Source organism: Cryptomeria japonica, chromosome 6 (genome assembly GCF_030272615.1).
Source record: "Cryptomeria japonica chromosome 6, Sugi_1.0, whole genome shotgun sequence".
Lineage (NCBI taxonomy): Eukaryota > Viridiplantae > Streptophyta > Pinopsida > Cupressales > Cupressaceae > Cryptomeria > Cryptomeria japonica.
In genome coordinates this window covers 277243277-277265049 of record NC_081410.1, presented here as the reverse complement: position 1 = coordinate 277265049, position 21773 = coordinate 277243277, and the positions used below count along the sequence as shown (strand labels likewise).

General features: G+C 32.9%; 1 protein-coding gene across 1 annotated transcript in view; it reads right to left on the bottom strand.

The window, feature by feature from the left end:
- The window catches only part of LOC131062626 (uncharacterized), an 81839-nt gene that overhangs the window by 4703 nt on the left and 55363 nt on the right, over positions 1-21773 (bottom strand). The window contains exons 2-4 of the mRNA XM_057996332.2: positions 19296-19784; positions 18780-19001; positions 18600-18684 (exon numbers count right to left, since the gene is read on the bottom strand). Coding sequence (XP_057852315.2) covers positions 18600-18684; positions 18780-19001; positions 19296-19784 — 796 coding nt within the window. The remainder of the gene's footprint in view (positions 1-18599; positions 18685-18779; positions 19002-19295; positions 19785-21773) is intronic.

The following is a 21773-nucleotide window of genomic DNA, read 5'->3' as shown; positions in this document are numbered from 1 at the left end:
AAAATCATGATCTTTGCTGATTTTTCCTCAAAATCATGATCTCAGGCTTCAGTAATTTGTGTGACTTAGCTCTCAAATTCGCGTGTGAGGGTTACATCAGTCGTCCAGAATCAGCTATTCTTGGTCATTAACGCTTTGCAAATCCTGGGAGTGTCTTCGTAGTAGCAGAGTGTTCTTTGCGTTGCATGTATGATCAAAAGATCTACAGTGTCTTTTGTCGGGTACTTAGTTGATACAATGACCAATAAGGGAGGGTATTAGAATAATTAATTATTTTAGTCAGTTACCTTCTTTTGTGGTTCTATTAATGGTCATTTAGTTAGCATTAGTCAACTATTGCTTCTTTTATAAGAACGCATAGTTTGCTTTTTAGTTTGAAGTTTTTCAACTTTATTTGGCTTTTTAGCTTTTTAGTTTTCACTTAAGCGACTTGTCCTTAATTTAGAACATCGTCTTGTAATCTCTATATATATGGTTGTATATCATTGAATAGATGACTCCAATTATTTGAGCAATAATTTTTCAAAAACAATGACAATGTTCAACAACAGTGCCTACAATTGAGAACATTGTAAGCATTCCCTTGCTAAAGTTTGAAAGGAGAATAATAATACAAATGCAAAAGCATATGGATTTCAAAGAATTGATGTTGTTCAATTAATCAAGAAGACAAAGCTCCTTTAAATAGAGTTACAAAGACGATGTTTCTAAAAGAAACAATCGTTAACTAGAGGCGAAGTTAGAAACAACTTAAATGACCATTAATAACACAAAGAGAAAGATATTATTCTAATACCCTCCCTTAATGGCCATCGTTCTAACTACCAAGAGAAATAACAGAGAAAGTTGCCCCCTTCTTCTCAGAACACGTTGCAATAGAAAACAAGAGTCTGCCACTAACTCTGCCACTTGAAACGAGTCTACCACCAACCCTCCCAGAAATTACAAAACTTCTGAAGATACCCAAACCAACACCAACCGTCCAACCTAATGTTGGAGAACTGTCCCTCCTTGTAACCAGAGACGCACCAAGAACAGTTGTCACGATTTTGAGAAAAACATCGAAAAACCCTCCAAAATCCAAACTATTGCAGATGAGCAAGATGCCCGAAAATAGATTGCAAACAAGAGACTAGTGCAGATGTTCACACAACAACTCCAGGTGCGACTAAAAACAGACTGCAACAAAGTACAATTTTTGAGGAAAAAATCATAAACCCTTCCATGATTTTTTTCAAGGGCAAAAAATATTTTAAAACCCACAGATACTTTTTTAGGACAATTATTAAAACCCACAGATTTTTTTAAGGGAAGAAAATATTAAAACCCATCAGATATTTTTTCAAGTAAAAAAATATTAAAAACCAAAACAAACATTGATGCCCATAAGCCATCTTCACGTTTTTCGAGGCATGAAAAACGAGGTACCCAGAAAAATCTGAGACCAACTCATAAAAGCTCTCAAAAAACCCACCAAGAATCTGAAATCAGAATGCAAATCTGACGGCTCAAAAATTGAGGCATGAAAAACGATGCACCCAGAAAAATCTGACAACGACCCAGTTGAGGTCTCGAAAAACCCACCAATAGTCTACAACCAGAATAAAATTTTGACTTGAACTGAAGGGTCAAAACCCTAGTCGAAAATTGCAGAAACCCTAGGCGGCCATGAATGAACCAAATCGAGTAAAAACACATGGAGAATAGACACGAATTGAGGGCAAAAACACGTAACGCGATTTGCAACAAAAAATCCACAAACTGGAAACAAACCACTTCGAAAAACTTTTGAAATTTTTCCTAAAAAAATTTCTAAAATTTTTTAGAATAGCTAAAAATCTCAAAAATTATCTCTGCTCTAATACCATAATATAGATGCAAAAGCATATGGATTTCAAAGAATCGATGTTGTTCAATTAATCAAGGAGACAAACTCCTTTAAATAGAGTTCCAAAGACGATGTTTCTAAAAGAAATAATCGTTAACTAGAGGCGAAGTTAGAAACAACTTAAATGACCATTAATAACACAAAGAGAAAGATATTATTTTAATAAATAAGGACATCATTGATGTTGTAAGCATTTGTATAGGAGAGCAACGGGCTATCCTCTTAACTGGTAGACTTTTTGGAAGTGTGGTCGGTCGATGATAAGTTCACTAGAAGTGAAAGCATGATAAGTTCTTGTATATAGCCACATAATTCAATTATAATACAATTTGACAAGAATCTAAAATAAATAATCAACATCATAAATTGAATAACATAGCCACATAATTCATTCATATTATCATCAAAACATATATAAAATATTATATATATCTTATAGCTTCAAGGGTTTCCAATATTTTCTAAAACTTGAGCACTTGGAATGGTCATTCTCACTTTAAGAAGATTCCAGTGGTCTTGACGTCATAATCATAACTATGAGTGAAAGCAAGATAATAATATAATTAAATTGTGTGGCTATGTTATTCTATTTTAGTAAACATTTAATTCACTATTACTAATGACTTGTCTACCGTATCAAATCATAATCAATATAATCAACTTCAAAAAAAAATATGACGAGGATTGATATTTAAAATTTTTTAATAAAGTACAATATTAATAAAATTTATTATACAATTATTATTTTATTATAGTGAAGGACTATAATCGTCCACATCTTTGGTAGACCTTCTAACTCTTGACAAATGTAGGAATGAATTTTTGAAGAAATTTTTTAAGAATTTTTTGTTGAAAATGTTAATAAGACACTTCGAATTATAATTCTAAATTTTATAAGAAACAAATTGTTAGGACTAGATGATTTTTTATATGACCATAAAAGATAATGTATCAAATTGTCATTTTCGATGGCATCCGAAAACATATTCGATTGACATGATAGACGTGAGGATAACTATTATTGGTTGCATCATATGTTGATAGACATATGAACAACTATTATCATAATGGTTTTTCCTATAAGAACATATGATAAGTGCATACACCATAAGCTTATTTACATATATGCGAGCATGGAAATCAATTGGACACTTGTCAAATGTTTAAACACATAAATGAATGAAACGTTATTTCATTGAATACAATTATTATAGTCTACAAAAGAAATGGGAATCCTTGTGAGAATGACATATTGTTCCACCAACAGAATTCATTGGATTCCAAAACAATCTTTAGATGTCATCCTATTTTTATTGCTGTTTACAAAAGTTGAACGATTTGATCTTATAATTAGTCACGTCCCTTGTCATGCCTTCAAATTTATGTTCACAAATTAGCTTTGAATGAAGTATTGACATGCTCAAATCTAAATCTCGAATCCTTGGACCACTTGATTATTGCTGCCCTTACCTTATCCGGAGGATGTGCATTATAGAGGAGTGCTCTTTTCAATTCAGAAAAGGGAAATACGTACATAGAAATATAATTAATGCAATGTAAGTTTATGTTGATCAAATGAAACAACTGATCTACTTAATGGGAGGAGAGTTTTCATTGCAGGTTAGAAATTTCTCTTGAAGAAAATCTCGGTCTTGCCATGGAATAAAGAATATAACAATCTATGCTTGAGTCAATGATTTTAGTAGGCTTGTTAAAGTTCTAGCACAAAACTATGAGTGGTTTAAGCCTAAGGTGATTTTGCCAGGTGTGAAACAGATTGTATTTCTTGTTTCTAAGGTGACAGTGCCACAGTGAATCAGTAATGGGTATTTTTCAAGTCGATGCTGTCCAATAATTTATGGCATATACATCCTTCCTACAAAATAGAGCTACAAAACTTGAAAATTTTCTTCTCACCATCCTTTCATATTTCTTAAACTACTCACCCTATAAAGTGCAGACCCTAGAGATGACAAGGAGAAAAAATTTCACCAAAATAAGTACATATTTTTAGTACATCACTTACAAAATAGGGTGGAAAAGGATGATAGACTCACATTTTAAAATGAATGTAACTCCTGTTATAATTTATATGCTGCCTTTTTCTAATAATCATAGTTCCTTTTCTTTCTAAATAGGAGATCACATGTTTATTATCCATTTGTCTTTATTTCTTCAAATCTTTGAAAGTAAAAAATTTATTATAATTTATTTTAAAATCAAATAATAATGAAAATTATTCTTTATCTGCAAAAGATTCACCCAACAAATTATTATAGAAGTATATTATTTTTATGTTCATTCATAAAATAAATATTTAAGAGGCATATTCTAGAAATATACTATACCCGTGAACCTATCTTAGCTTGTATCCATTGTAATGCCCAAGGTTTTTACTCAAGACATTAGTGGACAACTAAATAAATGAACACTTTGTAATGCAAAAACAATAACATACATATGAGTATACATTCTTACCAACTATAATGTTGTTGGAAGGAACACATGAGAACAAATACACTAGGTGCTACAATCTCTTGTGTTACTCAGCTAGGTTTAACAATCAAACATCTACCAAAAAACTAGTGGAATACCTACACAACCATCAAGGGATAACCCTAACATGGTAACAAGAAGACAATATTAAGCCTCCTCTCAACTGATAATTAAGTGTACAAGGAAGAATATGGAGTATTAGAGAATGGACGAATTAAGGAGAGGTGATGCTATAATTTTTCATAAATCATTTCAAAGTTTGTGATTATTGTTTTTATCTTGTAATTTTATTTTTCTTGTTATATAAAACTTTGATTTCTTAAGTCTAACAAAGATCATATTGTGGGCCCTTAACCCACAAGTCTTAGCATGATTTTTCACATCTTTAACTTTAGAAAATATGATGTTATTGAAATGAATTGAACATTTCAGCATCAAACATAGGGGCATGTCAAACTTTATAGGGGGAGATAACCTCTAAAAATTTAAACAAGAATTAGATATGTGTAAACATGGTATAAACAAAATTAGAAGTGTTCTCAAAAAAACATCCATGGATGATACTAGTTCATTATTGATCAGATGCCTGGGAAGAATATTATTGTTATTCTTGTACTTCGTTATTGGACTTGACCAACCCAATAGCCATGTACATATGCTTTACTATATAAGACTAGGATCTTTGAAATGTTATATCATTGTTGATGTAATGTCCCCTTTTGTAAATGCCCTAGTTTTTGCCCTAAAAAATCACAAATTCCATTCAAATACAAAATGTAAGATGGTTATAGGTATAAATTTACCAATTAGATCCTAATTGAGACCCCTCAATCATGTTAGATATATAATCAATCTTTCCTACTAGGGTTGGGAACATTATCTAGTCATCATTTGTGATTTACATAACGTGCATGTGGATTCCCTTAAGGGTTAACCCAATAACTCCTCCATATTATGAAGCACCATGGGAGATTATACAAGGTGCCTCAAGCCTATCCATCAAGCCCGGGAGCACAAAATGGCACTCGCCATTCAGCCTCCCAGCCCCACTCGGAATTACTACTGCTTGAATGGATTCTTATGCTACTTGCATTCCTTGTATGTGCATTCTCCCCTCCATAAAGGGACAGCAGATTGACTGACACTTTAAAGGAATCTTCATTACCATTAATTATGCATATCTATATATATTAGAAGCCATAGATTATCTGCATACATTCCTACTAGGAAGACCAAATAGTGCAAATCAGCAATATCAGGGTCTATGCTTTATGCATCATACCCAATACTGATCAATATATAAATCTGCAACTATTCTTCTTAGGTCTGAAACTACTAGCTTCTTTCTAATCCACTCATCCTCCTAACTTATTCCTTGATTTCCCCCTCTCTCCCCATTGTGGTCTTTCATGTTATAACTTAATGTCTTATGGAGAGAGAGACGTCCCTTGGGAAAGTGGACATGCCTCTTCAGAACTAATTGTTTGTTCACTAATTTGCACCTCATCCTAAATCACGTCATTTAGAGAATCGTTACTAACTAAAATCACATTACTCCTCAAGATCGTATCCTTTCTTTGTATCAGCTTACTTCATAACAAACCACTTGCTTGTGTTTGCTAAACAGATCAATGACTGGTCACTGCAATCTGGATTGCAGGCCTGCCATATATCAGATATATATATATATATATATATATAGTTGCTGTCATATTCGTTGTCATATATCAAAAGTTTATACTTTGATCGCTGGTATAAGAGTCTGTATGAAGTCGCTGCTTTATAGATTAGAAAGAAATTAATAATGATCGCCTTCTTCCTTCACTGTTAGTCTTGGTCTGATCAGAAAATTGTTAAGTCTTATGGAGTAAGACAATTTTCTGAGTTTATTTAATGACAACGAATGTATTATAGCTTGGGTCATGAAAGTGAAGGATGTAATCCTAACGGGGCATGATAGTCCGCCCTTCCCAAGATTGCTTGTCCTTGAGCAATGTCAATTTTAATTTTCTCAAACTGAGTCATCTACCAATATGAGAATCCCCAAATCAACCTTTGGGAATTTATGATCTTTCTTGCGATGTAATTTAGGAATTGGAGGTTCTACACCAAGTCATGTTTCTTTCATTCTCTTGGTTATGTCAACTTGTGCTAACATGATAGACATGCTGGAAATACATCACATCTAAACCAAACATGGAGCATACACATGAATACACATATTGTTACATTCCTCCTCATTCACTAGAATGATTCATTGATTCATTTTTATTCTGGAAGATGGCAGGATCAAAGTTCCGATACCATTTGTAATGTCCCCTTTTGTAAATGCCCTAGTTTTTGCCCTAAAAATCACAAATTCCATTCAAATTGGAAATGTAAGATGGTTAGAGGTATAAATTTACCAATTAGATCCTAATTGAGACCCCTCGATCATGTTAGATATAAGATCAATCTTTCCTACTAGGGTTAGGAACATTTAGGCATCATTTGTAGATAACATAATGTGCATGTGGATTCCCTTAAGGCTTAACCCAATGACGACTCCACATTACGAAGCACCATGGGAGATCATACAAGGTGCCTCAAGCTTATCCATTAAGCCCAGAAGCATGAAATGACACTCGCCATTCGGCCTCCCAGCCCCACTCGAGGTTACTATTGCTCAAATGGATTCTTATGCTACTTGCATTCCTTGTATGTACATTCTGTAATGTCCCCATTTGGTGTTTACCTTGATTTAGTCCTGAAACAACAATTCTAACTTAAAGTGAGAATTGTTATACATTTATAAATATAATTTCATTGATTCTAAAGACATTTTACAATAATATTTAAATCATAATGCTAAGAATAATTTTGGAAGATGGAACTTACTTGATAGTTTTCTCTGACTTGACAATGGATTTATGCTGATCATAAATCTCCCATAAACTGATACAATTTACAATTCTGCTATAAAATTCCTCACTACAAATCTGTTATAAGACTACTTATATTTGATATAAACTGATCATAAATTTGTCATGAATATGATTTCAAACTCCTTATATTCTTCTCATCTAATCTGCTATTTGTCTGTTCATGCTCTCTTTTGAATCAGCTAGGAGTTCATACTCTTTTCTCGAAATCTGAAGTAATGTTCCCATACAACTCCTTCCTAGGTCTGCAATCTATCTCCTTATCGATGATACTTGGTACGTATATGTTGCTGTCTTGGAAATCAATGCACATCTCATTCAAATCTGCATCCTACTACTTATTCATATCCAACTGTATAAAATAATCTTTTTACTTCTTCATATGAACTTCTTGTATAACTATAATATGGATGGCCGTTGTTCCTGCTCTCCTATTGTAATGTCCTACACTAGGTTTAGGACTGTTTTAACCATAATTAATCCAACCCAACATACTTATGACTTAAACTACATTGATTAGGAGACCAAACCCTCTTAACATGAATCCAATTAATGATAACATAATCTTTTCCCTGATATTGGATTGATAACCCAAACTTGCTTATGACTTAAACTACATTGATTAGGAGACCAAACCCTCTTAACATGAATCCAATTAATGATAACATAATCTTTTCCCTGATATTGGATTGATAATTCAATCTGATTTATAGTATCAGATTTATTTGTTCTGATCAAAGCACTGTTTTTATATATGTGTATATATAGTTATATAGATATATTTTTTTTTGTATATATTCATATATCTTTATCTATTCTCAAATATTTTTAATATATATATTACTGCAGAGCAGTTACCCATATTGCAGTAAGTTATAATTATTATGTCATCATTAATATTCATAATATTATTAAATTCTGCATAGCAACATCAGCAGCCTTCTATATTATACATACTAAACCCGTTCGTACACATACCACTAAGGACAAGGATGTTACACATACCACTAAGGACAAGGATGTTACTGCCTGTAACTTAAAAACAGTTCAGTTCTGATCTGATCAATGGCACAGACCATATATAATAATTCCCAATCTATTCGATGGTTGCCAATATTATCCCTCTTTCTTTCCTCTTGTATATGCAACTAAAAATGCCAATGGCAATCACTCAACATAGAGCAGATTTCCCTGGAATAATTAGAAAAGATGGATCCCCCCGCCTCCTTATATCTTGCAAAACGCAATGATAGGTTGCGTCCCAAAAGACATATCCAATGTCTACTCATGATTGCTTCTTTTCATTATATGCCAATCGCAACACATAACATATAGTTATCTCATGAATATCGATTAGTCTTTTCCTCCCTAATCGTTATCTTCTAAAGTCATAATAATAGATTGCTGCTATTAATTTTCTAACTCGTGCCTCTTCACAACTCCATCGATAGTGATATAGATTATTATAATCAATGTTGATTATTCTTGCTGAATATCACTGTCTATATTTGAGGGGACAATTTCTGACACCAGCAGTCAGTATTTGATTTAATAATTAACTTTATTGATTGATTAGGATGAATGCTATATATTCTATTATTGAATATTTGTTTTCTAATTATTTTGTTATGATAAGGAATGTTTACTTATTAATTTATTATTGATCAATTATTGAATATTTGTTTTCTAATTATTTTGTTATGATAAGGAATGTTTACTTATTAATTTATTATTGATCAATTACAGTTACACACTGTTATTGATCAAATATTTAAATATCACTATTTTATTAATAGGTAATATTTCAAATATAATATTAATTTATTTTATTTAAATATTTCAAAAATATTAATTAATATTTAATAAGTAAATAAATATTTTAGAATTTCAAGTAATCATTTGTTGATAATTATTATATTAATCAATAATAATTACTTCATTTAAGTTATACATAATGATCAAGGAGGGGACATGACACATTCTCCCCTCCATAATGGGACAGCAGATTGGCTGAAGCTTTAAAGGAATCTTCATTACCATTAATTATGCATATCTATATATATTAGAAGCCATAGATTATCCGCATACATTCCTACTAAGAAGACCAAATAGTGCAAATCAGCAATATCAGGGTCTATGCTTTATGCATCATACCCAATACTGGTCAATATATAAATCTGCAACTATTCTTCTTAAGTCTGAAGCTACTTGCTTCTTTCTGAACCACTCATCATTATAACTTATTCCTTGATTTCCCCCTCTCTCCCCATCGTGGTCTTTCATTTTATAAGTCTTATGGAGAGAGAGAGACGTCCCTTTGGAAAGTGGGAGCGCCTCTTCAGAACTATCTGTTTGCTCACTAATTCGCAATTCATCCTAAATCACATCATTTAGAGAACATTACTAACTAAAATCACATTACTCCTCAAGATCGTATCCTTTCTTTGTATTGGCTTACTTCATAACAAACCACCTGCTCCTGTTTGCTAAACAGATTGATGACTGGTCACTGCTATCTGGATCGCAGGCCTGTCATATATCAGATATACATATAGTTGTTGTCATGTGTCATATATCATGCAATTGTTGTCATATATCAAAAGTTTATAATTTGATCGCTGGTCTAAGACTCTGTATGAAGTCGCTGATTTATAGATTGGAAACAAATTAATCATGATTGCTTCCTTCCTTCACTGTTAGACTTGGTCTGATCACAAAATTGTGAAGTCTTATGCAGTAAGACAATTGTCTGAGTTTATTTAATGACGATGAATGTATTATAGCTTGGGTTATGAAAGTGAAGGATGTAATCCTGACGGGGCATGACAGTTGAACACCTTTGAGTCCTTGTCATTATTTAGAAATTATAAACACTATGTTGATGGCAATAAACTAATCTATATTTGAATCCTTGTTGTATTTTAACTTGTCCCAAAACTTTGTTTCATGACCTCGTTTTAGGGTTACTGTGTACTTGTTTCAATTCAATTATACTTGATCTATAGGAAACAATTATACTAATGTAGTTTGGAATGCATAATTATCATCTTTGAATATATGGATTATATGTTATTAAATGATGAATGACTACATAGTATGGGATGTGCATGTCATTCACTACTCAAATGTTATGTCAACACATGATAAAATGTTTGTAAATTTTAAGTTACATAAAAATTAGTAAAATGTATATATAAAAAAAAATGAGGTACGTGAGAGAATTGATGAAGTTGAAATATATGACATTAAACATATATAATAGCATTAATTTATTCAATTATTAATTTGCAATATATTTAAGATATATATAGATGAATGACCACATAGTATGGGATGTGCATGTCATCCACTAGTTAAACGTTATGTTAACACATGATAAAATTTTGTAAATTTTAAGTTACATACAAATTATTAAAATGCATATATTAAAGAAAATGGGGTACATGAGAGAAAATTGGTGAAGTTGAAATATATGACATTAAATTAATTTATTCAATTATAAATTTGCGATATATATATATATCTTGTCAAAATTTTGATTAGCAATGTGATTCTCTTGAAATTACTTGTTAATTTAAAATAAAATAAAAAGAGAAAGATTTATGAATTAAAGGAAGAAAAAGATATAGAGGAAGTAAAAATAAACTAGAAACATGATGAAGTATGAAAATATTCGATGTCAATTATTTTATTTATTGATTACGTGTATTTTGAGTTGTGATGCAGCTGCAACTTGTGCTACAGCTAAATTACATGGGGAGAAATGTTATATGACATTTTTCCTAAGAGAAGATAAAGTTATGAAATGACCCCTTAGAATTAAAAAGGGGATTAAAATAAAGGATAATATATTCCTTTGGTTAAAAGAGATACTAATAAAGAATATTTATAAAAAATCTTATAAAAGTGGAGGAACGGTTATTTATTTAAATAATAATTAGAAGGAAACCTTTTTGAAAGGGTATGATGGTTTGGAAACCACCCCTTAAAAGGCTATATAAAGCATTCATGTGATACTTGGAAGGGGGCATGGAGATCACACAAGGAAGAAGAAAAAAGTGGTTTAGTGAGCTATGGGCTTGGAGAAGGGGCACACAATGTGTACACTCAAGATCTTGGCCAGGGCTGTTGTGCATGTTGAGTAATTACTCTAAAGCATGGTGTATGCATGATGAGTAATTACTCTGGAGCATGTTGTATTGACGCTTGGGAAGCATTTTGTGTTAGTTCTGAATAAGAACCGGTTCCTCCTAGATGTGCCATAGCTATGAGGGCCAAGACCACTAGAATCTTCCAAGAGTAATAAGAATGACCATTCCAAGTGCTCAAGATTCAAATAAGTATTGGAAACTCTTGAAGCTATAAGATATACAGAATATTTTATATATGTTTTGATGATAATATGAATTATGTGGCTATGTTATTCAATTCACCATGTTGATTGTTTACTTTGGATTCTTGTCAAATTATTACATATTATAGTTTACATTGGTTATTTACATCTATTTTAATAACATTAGATCTTATAAATGATCTTAACTCTAATATTTAACCTATTAAATCCGCTGTTAATATTTAATTAACTTTGGGAGGAACATGTCATTACACCTACACAAGTAAAATGTTGGTTAAAACATGTTTTCCACGCATTGTTTTTGCTATAAACCATGCATTTTCTCTTTCAAGATGTCAATGTTTTATTTAATACATTTTGTAATTGAATTTTGAAAAAAAAAAAATATGTTTCTTTATTAAATTTTAATTTTTAGTACTTTTTAAGTTGCCAAGTTTTTGTCTAGTCTTTTGCCAAGTCGAAAATTTTGGCTTGTCGAGTACTTTGAGTCCAAGTCTACAAACTATGCTTTAGACTCTAGCGGCATTTTAGAGCTGCTGATAACATTAGAACAGCAAACAACAAACACAACAAAACCTCTATCACAATCATTTTCCCACTAAAAAATGATATGAAAACATCGTTGGCACACTAGGCACCTCAAATGAGGGAGAAAAGAGCACCAAAAACTAGGCATCCTAATCACCACATTCCTACACCTCCTAAGATGAGATTTGGCTCAACTATGCAATCATTAGCTATACGATCTATTCTTCTATAATCATTATCATCTCAAAACAACAGAAACAATATATTTCATACCAGCAATAAGACATCCACGAGGGTATGACTAGGTAAGTGAATATGGCACACCTGCAAGCGTACACTATGTCCAAGATTCATCAATAAATCACTAAAATGACGAGTTAATCGCCCAAAGATTATCAACAGCAAGCCTCTTCAAAACACACCAAAATTATTCATATCTGCAAACCAAAATCTGAAGTTTCAATTTGTAGCTCAATGGAGATCTTTGTATGAAACCACACCAACCAGCTAGGGGGGGTTTTGTCCTCAAAACCAGTAACCTCAAAAGGGTTTTTGTCCTCAAAAAACTTTGAAAGAACTCAGGTTCATTCCAGTAGCATAGCAATATTATTCATCAAATCTATCTCAAAATGAACCCCACCACCTCCTTATATATCTTTTTTGGAGGGAAATCATCAATTTAAAATTAAAATAATTCATCTTTACCTCAAGAAGACCTTTCTGGAGAATTAATATTACTTTTCAGGGGAAAAAAACCCCAAGCCTAGGCGTCCAACTTAAAATACAACTCAACACCTTTCCAACAAGCTATTACACTAAGTTGTCCTTTTTAATATTTCCCAACATTAGACAACTTAAATGAATTAATCAAATAATAACTCAATAAATTACCCAAGTTATAGAAAGCACTAAAACTGCATTGGAATCAAACTCTGATCACACCGAGATGATACTGAAGATGTAGGATGATGATCAGAGACAACTGGATGACTTACTAAAACTAGATTGTTTCTCCAAGAAGTTTGGAGAAGCCACCAAAGGTCGAAATTACTTCTGAAAGTGTTATATTAATCCCTTCTGTTAATTGAGCTCATTGCCAAGAACCAAAGTCACTGCTAACCAACCTAGAGTGCTCCAAGAAGTTTGGAGTTCTCCCCAACACACACCAAGCTGGGCATAGGAAAACTCAAAAACTGAGCAAACACTCGCAAATCAATATTGCTAAAAATGATGTACTATCTACAAATTTTGCTTAGTCAGAGTCACAAATCTATCTCTCAAAATTTTTGGCAAACCAAAGCTCACTCATTGGCAAGCAACAAAATGTGTGCTGCAATCTCTCAAAGATACTCTTGATTTTGAAATTCTCTATCACTAGACAGAAATTTTCAAGTTAACATTCCATATAGATTCTAATTGGTTCAGATCAATTGATATTTGAAGATCAACTACTCGCTGCATTTTCTCTTTGAGTTCAATAATTGTTTCATGGCAGAGTAAGCTTTAGCAAACTACAGCTTTATTTTTCACTAAATTTGAATACACAGCAATCGTTGGTGCTAATTGTAAAGCAATATGGCTACTTTAAGTTTTCTTTGATCTCCAACTTCCTCAAGCTATAGCAACTCCACTTTTCTAGGACAATCAAGGCATACTGAAATTGGTGAAGAATTCAATATATATCATGCTCACACCACGCACATTGAGGTTAATCATCACTAGATTCCACAAGTGATTAATATTGAAGACATTTTGTTGATCTAATGACTAAACCTCTTGGTTCTATTATGTTTGAAATTCTTTGAGATAACCTTGGGGTTGTCTTCAATTTAGTAATTAAAGGGGGTATTAGATAATGTTTATACTAATATGATGATGATACAATAACACACATTAATTGTATCTAATAAGGCATCCTACGTAATAGCAGTAGAAATCACGAAAAAAAAAAGATAAATCACAGCTGATTGCAAATGGTCCAGTTCAAATCAGATCATTGTTTTTCTTGTGATTGTTGGCACAAACCTTGAGGAAATTAAATTGCAAATTGATCACATTTTTCCAGAAGTTACAATTTATTTGTGATTTTTTGGGAAATTTGCAACTAATTTGCAATTAAATCAACTTTGTCAAATCACCTATAAAAAACTTGAATTTTAGTTTAAACCTCACTTTAATAGTGCAGATTTGGAATCTAGAGCAGATTTAGATTTTACTGAATTAACCAGACATTATATTGATTAAGCCAACTTGAGGGCACTCCTTCTTCAGCAAATATCATTTCCATTCTCATTCAATTAAGGCCTAATTACTGTTTAATGGCCTTGACAACTGCATTTTTTAAGGGTTTGGAGCTTGGTTAAAAGCAATTAAATTATGAGAAATGAGATCCCCAACCCCAAGGGGCACTGCCACTTGACCCCACTGGGTGCTGCCACCCCAAAATCCCCAATTTGGTTTTAAAGATCAAAAAATAAATTAAAAATTTGGTTGCACTAGATAGAAAACCACAGTTTTTTTTTCCTTATTTTCATTATTTTTCAGCATTTTTTAATTTCTCAACTTTTCCCAGGTAATTGAATTACAATTGTACTTTTGATTTGCTGAGTCAATCCCAATTTCAAGTGATACTACTATAACTCACAAAAAGTAGGTTACAACCGCCAACAGAACTTCCCTATACGTTGTGTACAATAATAAATGTAATGTACTTGCATTGAAGTGTACTGTGTTTTTCTCTCTCAAACTCAATACATTCACTCTTCTAACAAGTAAAGCATGGGAAGCTATTAGCACTGTTTTCCTTATTCTAACCACAAGAAAGCACTAGAATGATGTTATGTTTGTCATTGTGGATAGTTTCTTGAAAATGTAAATCAAAATCACATGTCCTCAACCATGTGTGATTACACTTTAAAATCCTATATCCATTGTGTCTCCAAGGTATATCAATCACTTCTAGCAAGCCTTGTTGGACATGTTAAGTTCCCAAATGTACCAATCTACAATACCTCATTCTCAAACAAATAGACAAACATAAGTAGTTAATGGTAATGTTACCGACCCATGGCAAATTAGCAACAATACATACCTATGATGATAATCTTCCATTCATGAAACATTACCACAACAAAGTTGTGTACTTTCTATAGGGGATAGTGTATTTCAAACATGTTTTTGAACCCCTCTAATTACACCTTCCATCTAGCCATGCCCCTCAATGTTTCTCATCACACACCACCAGGATCTTTGTTGCACCATCAAGATAAGGAAGTGGGTATTACAACACTTTTTTATGTGTACCAAAAACTTCAATAAATTCTTTTATGCCAATGGTAAAAATACAAGGCATAGCAAGCATGAGGCTCACCATGCACCTCACTGAGTTCAAGACAAGAGATAAAGTCTATTTCATTTTCAAAAGGAGCACTTCAAGAGTCCACATTGGAAGATCAGGCCTTTAAACTATAATCCTTAAGAGGCTTGATGGCCCTTACACCATACAACATGCAAAGGGATAACACACCTTTGCTTTTGATCTACCACCATACTTGAGTCTAGATTCAATATTCAAAGTGGAACTCCTTCAGCCATATCTGTCACCTCTATTTGAGCCAATAGTTAATCAACATCCTTAAACGTTGTATCCAAAACATATACATTCATCTCTAGTGGATCCAATTGAACTACCACAACATGTACTTGCCATGGCACACACCAATTATTCAACGTGGTCAAGGTAAGACAATTCACTAATCAAGGTATTTGATGCAAACTCCAACAACTATAAACTCAATTTCCATAGCTAACAACTAATGCAATGGAGGTCGTCGCTTCTAAAAAATGGGTGAATGATCTACACTAAGTTGTGCCATGCCATGCACTTACCTTTGATGTTGGATATGTGGTATAACCACATGAAACTCTAAATTGTACCAACATTCATAGATGGCTGACAATCATCAGATGTGTCTCAATTTCATGAAACCACCTTAAAGTATTTGTGCCATCTAGTGCAACTCAACATTTCCTACACCACCCAACTAGACCAACAAAAGCTGGCACAAAACTACAACATGTTTTGCATGTTAAACAGTTTGGACCTTCGTGCCATGTCAAACCACAATTCCATGGCTGACACCACATCAACACAATTTTCACCACCACTTTGATGTGGAAGGCCAACTCTCACCTATAGAGAAGTAACCTGTCAGCCATAAATAATCCTCGAAAAATTTGTAACCATTCTAACATAACCATCATTTTGGTAATGTAACATATAAATCTATAACATACATAAAATAGACAAATTAGATAGAACACATATATTGAGATTTCTAGTTAGCACCTACACTCAAATCCTTAACATAGATCTAGCTAGAATATAAACAAATACACATCTCTCAAGAAAGTCAATTTTATCATTATGTCTTCTTGATTTGTCTCTCTAATCATATTTGAATATATGAACATTGCTTATGATTATGACAAATCTAGATTACCATTAGTGATAGTGATGCCTCCTAAAGTCTACTAAAGTTCCAAATCATTGTAAGAATTAGGGAATGGGGCTAGCCTTTTCCATGACTTGTATACATTGGTTACATTTAGTTACAACTGCATCTTTCGCTTACTAGATGCTTTTTCAGCCAGTTCCTTATCTTTCAAGGATTTGCTCGTACATAGTGAGATCCTCAGCCCCTTGTCTAACTGCTTCCTTCAATCTTTGCTCATCTAGATCCAACCTAGCCCCTACTGCTATGCAGACCCACCTGAGTGCCTATGAAGAGCAATATTGTGCATTTTAAAAACTTCACATTTGTTTGCAAGAGCAAAGAACATTGCATTTGGGGTCATATAACATGCATTCTATCTTGTACTTGGGTCTCATTTTGCTGCACTTAGACTCATCTTCATATGCTAGGCTTACATTCATCCATATATTATTGCAACATTCAGAGTTTATCCCAGGCACCTTTTGATGAAGAAATTTAAATCATTACACCCTCCACAACCAAACTTAGGGCCAATGTATGCATCTCTTCTGCAGACAGTTAAATCAAGGTACATAAATATCTTTCTCAATATTTTTATTTACATCATTTCTGTCAACATATTTCATTCCTTCTTAGTACTTTTTCTCCAGACTCCATCTATTCCTATGTTATGTGGTAGGTGATGAACCTCACAAAGGAAATCAGAAGTTGCTTTAGCAACACTTTTCTTGTCAAAGGACCTGTTATTGCTTTGCATCAACTATCATTGATAAACCACGGGACTGGGATGGGTTCAGCTAGAAAAATTGCATGATCATAGTCAAGATAGAGTGCCTTTAACAACAAATCCCTACATCTAATGGCACCTATAAAATCATATTTTCCTTCTAGTTAATCCAGAGTTCCTCTCTTGCCTCCCCTTGACCCTTCTAGCCCATTTTTGCCCCTAGAACTATACCAGCCATCTGAAGCCAATTACCCAGATCATGAACAATATAGTTCAAGTTTGATTATACCAGCTCAACTAGGACCATCAACCTTTAGAGTACAGAATTGAGCTTTGGTAGCCCTATTTATACTTGAATCCTATATTTCAGAAATCATAAGGCATGAGCCAATTCACATTCCCCTGGTGCATTGCAGCAAACCTGCAAACAGCTAAATAAACCCCCCAAGAAAACAAAGGGAGTTATTCCAAAGGAGCACTCAAATGCAAAGGACTCGAAGACTTGGAGTTGACTATTTGCTACATCCTAAGATTAAAAGCTTGGATGCATGCACCCATTTGACTTGCTAGGTTACCTTTTCCTTTCCTAAGTTTCAACCTAAGCCACTGATTCTCACAATGTAGATGCCCTAGTCAAGAAAGGGGGATCCTTGCACCAAGTCCTCCAGGAAAATACCCTTTTCTCTCTCTCTGGTCCATGCTGGTTATTAAAAAAGGTCAAAATATTGCTTTTGGTAATACAGGCCACCTATTCAGCACCTGACTGTTAACCTTTGAGTTGTATACTAAGATAGGCCATTTTGTTATCAGTTATGTACAAAGCTGAGAGCCAAGTGAAATTATCAAAAGAGAGCAAAGAATATGCAAGAAAAAATTATGAAGCCAATGTTTGTAAATCTTGGGCTTTTTTTAACAAGGTATCTCAATAGTGGGCAGTCAAACAACTAAGAAATCTCATACAAGTGGATCTCGATAATTGGTTTCATCCAATCAATGTGTTTGCATTAACAAATAAACTATAAATGTAGTGGCCCATATATTATGGGTACAAATTGTTTTTTAATGTTTTATTATATAAATTAGTTCTTGATTATTCAAGCTATCTTAAATTTAATGTTATTTTCAGATGTAGTAAAGAAAACAAAGGAACCCAACCTAGTTATTGCTCTGTAAATCAAGCTAGTCTCACCAGGATTGCCATTTTGGACATCATGAGGAATATCATCATTCAAGTAAAGGCCTGACATATCAAGCTGCCATGGTTCCTCTACTTCCTGCATAGCATTCAAAAAATATATTTACAACTTTGAAGAAAATTAATATTTACAAACATTTGAGTAGTTCACTCTCGCCTGTTCTTGTCACTAACCTTGAAAACAACAGCACTGGCAGGACCTCGAATAATGTTGTTATGCACAAATTCTGCAAAAGGTTTCCAAGTGAGGTGGTTCAAGGTCCGTAAAATCTGATCGTAACTACCCACTGCCAAAAACTGGCCACATGGTGACCATGCAATAGTCTTCACACCTAATCCACTTTCATAAGCTTGATATTTAAAGAGACACCGTCCATCTGGAGAGTAAATAAGAACCTGAAAATGAGGAAACACAACAAAGACATCATTATGATTATAATAATTAAGATCTCTATTAGCTTCATCCTCCAAGAAAGAATCGTATGCATTAATTGAAAGAACAATAATTTGAACATTTTACTTTAACAATTTGCTCTTCAATACTATTATGCAATTCCTCAAGAACACAATTCAGGGTTGCTCAAACTATCTAAAGCAATATCAATTACAAATATTTTTTATATCCACTTTCAATCACATTAGATTCGTAACACACTTAAATAATAGATTTGAATGTTTTAAGTACATAACCTTGTACTCCAATGGGGAGCCCCAAATGACAATTGCACTGTCATTTGGAGACCATTCCACATCTGCAAGATCTACTGTGTCAACAGAGAATGTCTCCATAACCTCCCATGTATGACAGGATAAAAGATTCACATAGTCCTTGCAGTCTCGCCTTGTAGCAATAGCTGCAAATTTGCCATCCCGTGTGAATGAAACACCTTTGGATGCATGTTTGGGCCACTGTACATGTACACATGCTGTGTTGACAAGAGACCAAACTGTTAGACGCAACTGAAAATCAGATGTTGTTATTATATGACGGCTGTCTGGACTCCATCGTGCATTGGCAATTCCTGCAGGCCCCTCATCTATCTTGCAAGTCCATTCAGGTTGTGATATTGACCAGACTTGAACCATTGCTCTCTTATATAGGCCACAGAGGATATACTCTGAATCAAGAGCCCACTCAATATGGCTAATCTTATCCAAGCATGAATACAACTGTACAACCTGCAATAGAAGATCTGTGATATCAAAAGTTGCATTTATATTCTTTCAAAATGGAATTTTTGCTTGATAAAAATAACTATAATATATAAACCCACTCAAAATCTTCTTCGCAGGACTCCCACCTTTTTTAGCAGTAGAAATAAAGTCAGCATTTGCAATTATTTGCTTACAGCCTAAGTCACAAGGTTCGAATTCGAATTCGTGTTCGACAACAATAAAATTCGAATGAAGTTCGGCAAGGAAAAAATTTCCGAAAAAACTTCGACATTAAATTTGACTAATATAAATAAATAAACTCGCAAAATTATTAAAATAAATAAACTTTAAATTTCAATACATATATCAAATTTTACATTTAATATATTAATAATTAAAAATCCAAACCAATATAAATATTAATTTTATGTCTTGATATAATATATATTAATATATCTTTAATTATTTTATGTCATTAACTCATTATATATTAATAATTTTATATATTTCATGTCCAATTTAATTATTTGTATTGATTTTGACATCAATAATTAAAGCTAAAAGATATATTAATATATCTTTTATTAATATATAGTTTATATATTAACATATAAAAATCTAAAAAATATATTTTAAAATATTAAATTTTAATGTATACCATTAATATATTAAAGAAGATAAACTTATCAAAAAATATGTTAAAGAAGATAAAAACAAAATAAAACAACATTGATACATTTCAATATATTAAATTTTATGCTCTCTTTTAATAGCCTCCCCGTTAATTCCTAGTTACATGTTTTAAAAAAACATAAAACATGACCTATATATCAAAAACAAAATATATCCAAAAAAAAAAACATTAATTCAGCAGACGGGAATAAAAATATTGATCGCTGAACCGGAAGACCTGCTTGTGTGACGGATGCAATCTGCAGTCACTCCAAGGGTTTTGAGTATTCACTTAAAGATATTTTATAGTAAAAAATGTCAGACCATTCTCCGTATGAATGTGAGGCAAACTTAAACGAATTTTTAAGATTGTAACGAAATTTGCCAGATTTCGAATTTCTTCCTTGTAATTCGGCGAATGCTGTGACATAGCTTACAGTTGACAATGGAATGGGAATTCAAAGACAAGAAAACTGAAGTTGGCTTCCATGAGTTAAATGGGAAATCAATTTACTTGGCTATGAATTATATATTACATGAGACCTTGTAGAAGCACCAATATACAAATATGTAATACCCAAAATAGCAACTAACCACTTTCTAGAATCAATATACTCACATTTTGAAGTTTGATTATGATAAAACAATTGCTTTTGCCATTAAACTATTCCATTGAATATTGTGACAGCAATAAACTCTATTTAATTCATGGATCTGAAACATACAGGTTTGCACCAACTAGTTACTTCTCACGATGACTAAGCTGACAATCCACGATTCCAAACAAACAGAAAACCTAACATGCAGGGTGGACTATTGTAAATCCTGTTATAGATCAATTTCCCTCAACTGTATGCACACACAACATACAAATAGCAAATATGTAACAAGGATTAATAGTAATTTACTAATGTCCAGGAATAAAGAAAACTACAATTACTATGGTGGATGGCCATCAAAAACCTGTATGTAGATGAGTGTCCCTCAACAATCACTGTCACTAATTTGTAACTCCAACCAGTTCAACATACCCAGCAATTCTCAAATAAGCAACAAATGGTCCAATAAATAATATCCAGAAGGCAGACCCAAACCTCTCAAATGGCCAAAATCATAAAGGTAAATATTATCAAATGCCGATAAGCTGACCTGTAATCATTATTAAATAGATGAGAACAGGCATATATCAACAAATATTAAATACCCATAGGCTACCCCATGGGTCTTATGCACAGTATAACCATACATACATCTACAAATGCCAATGGGCTGACCTGTAGTTATTACAAATACCTGCCTATATCAACAAGGCACCCAAAGGTTGATTATAGGGACAAGTCA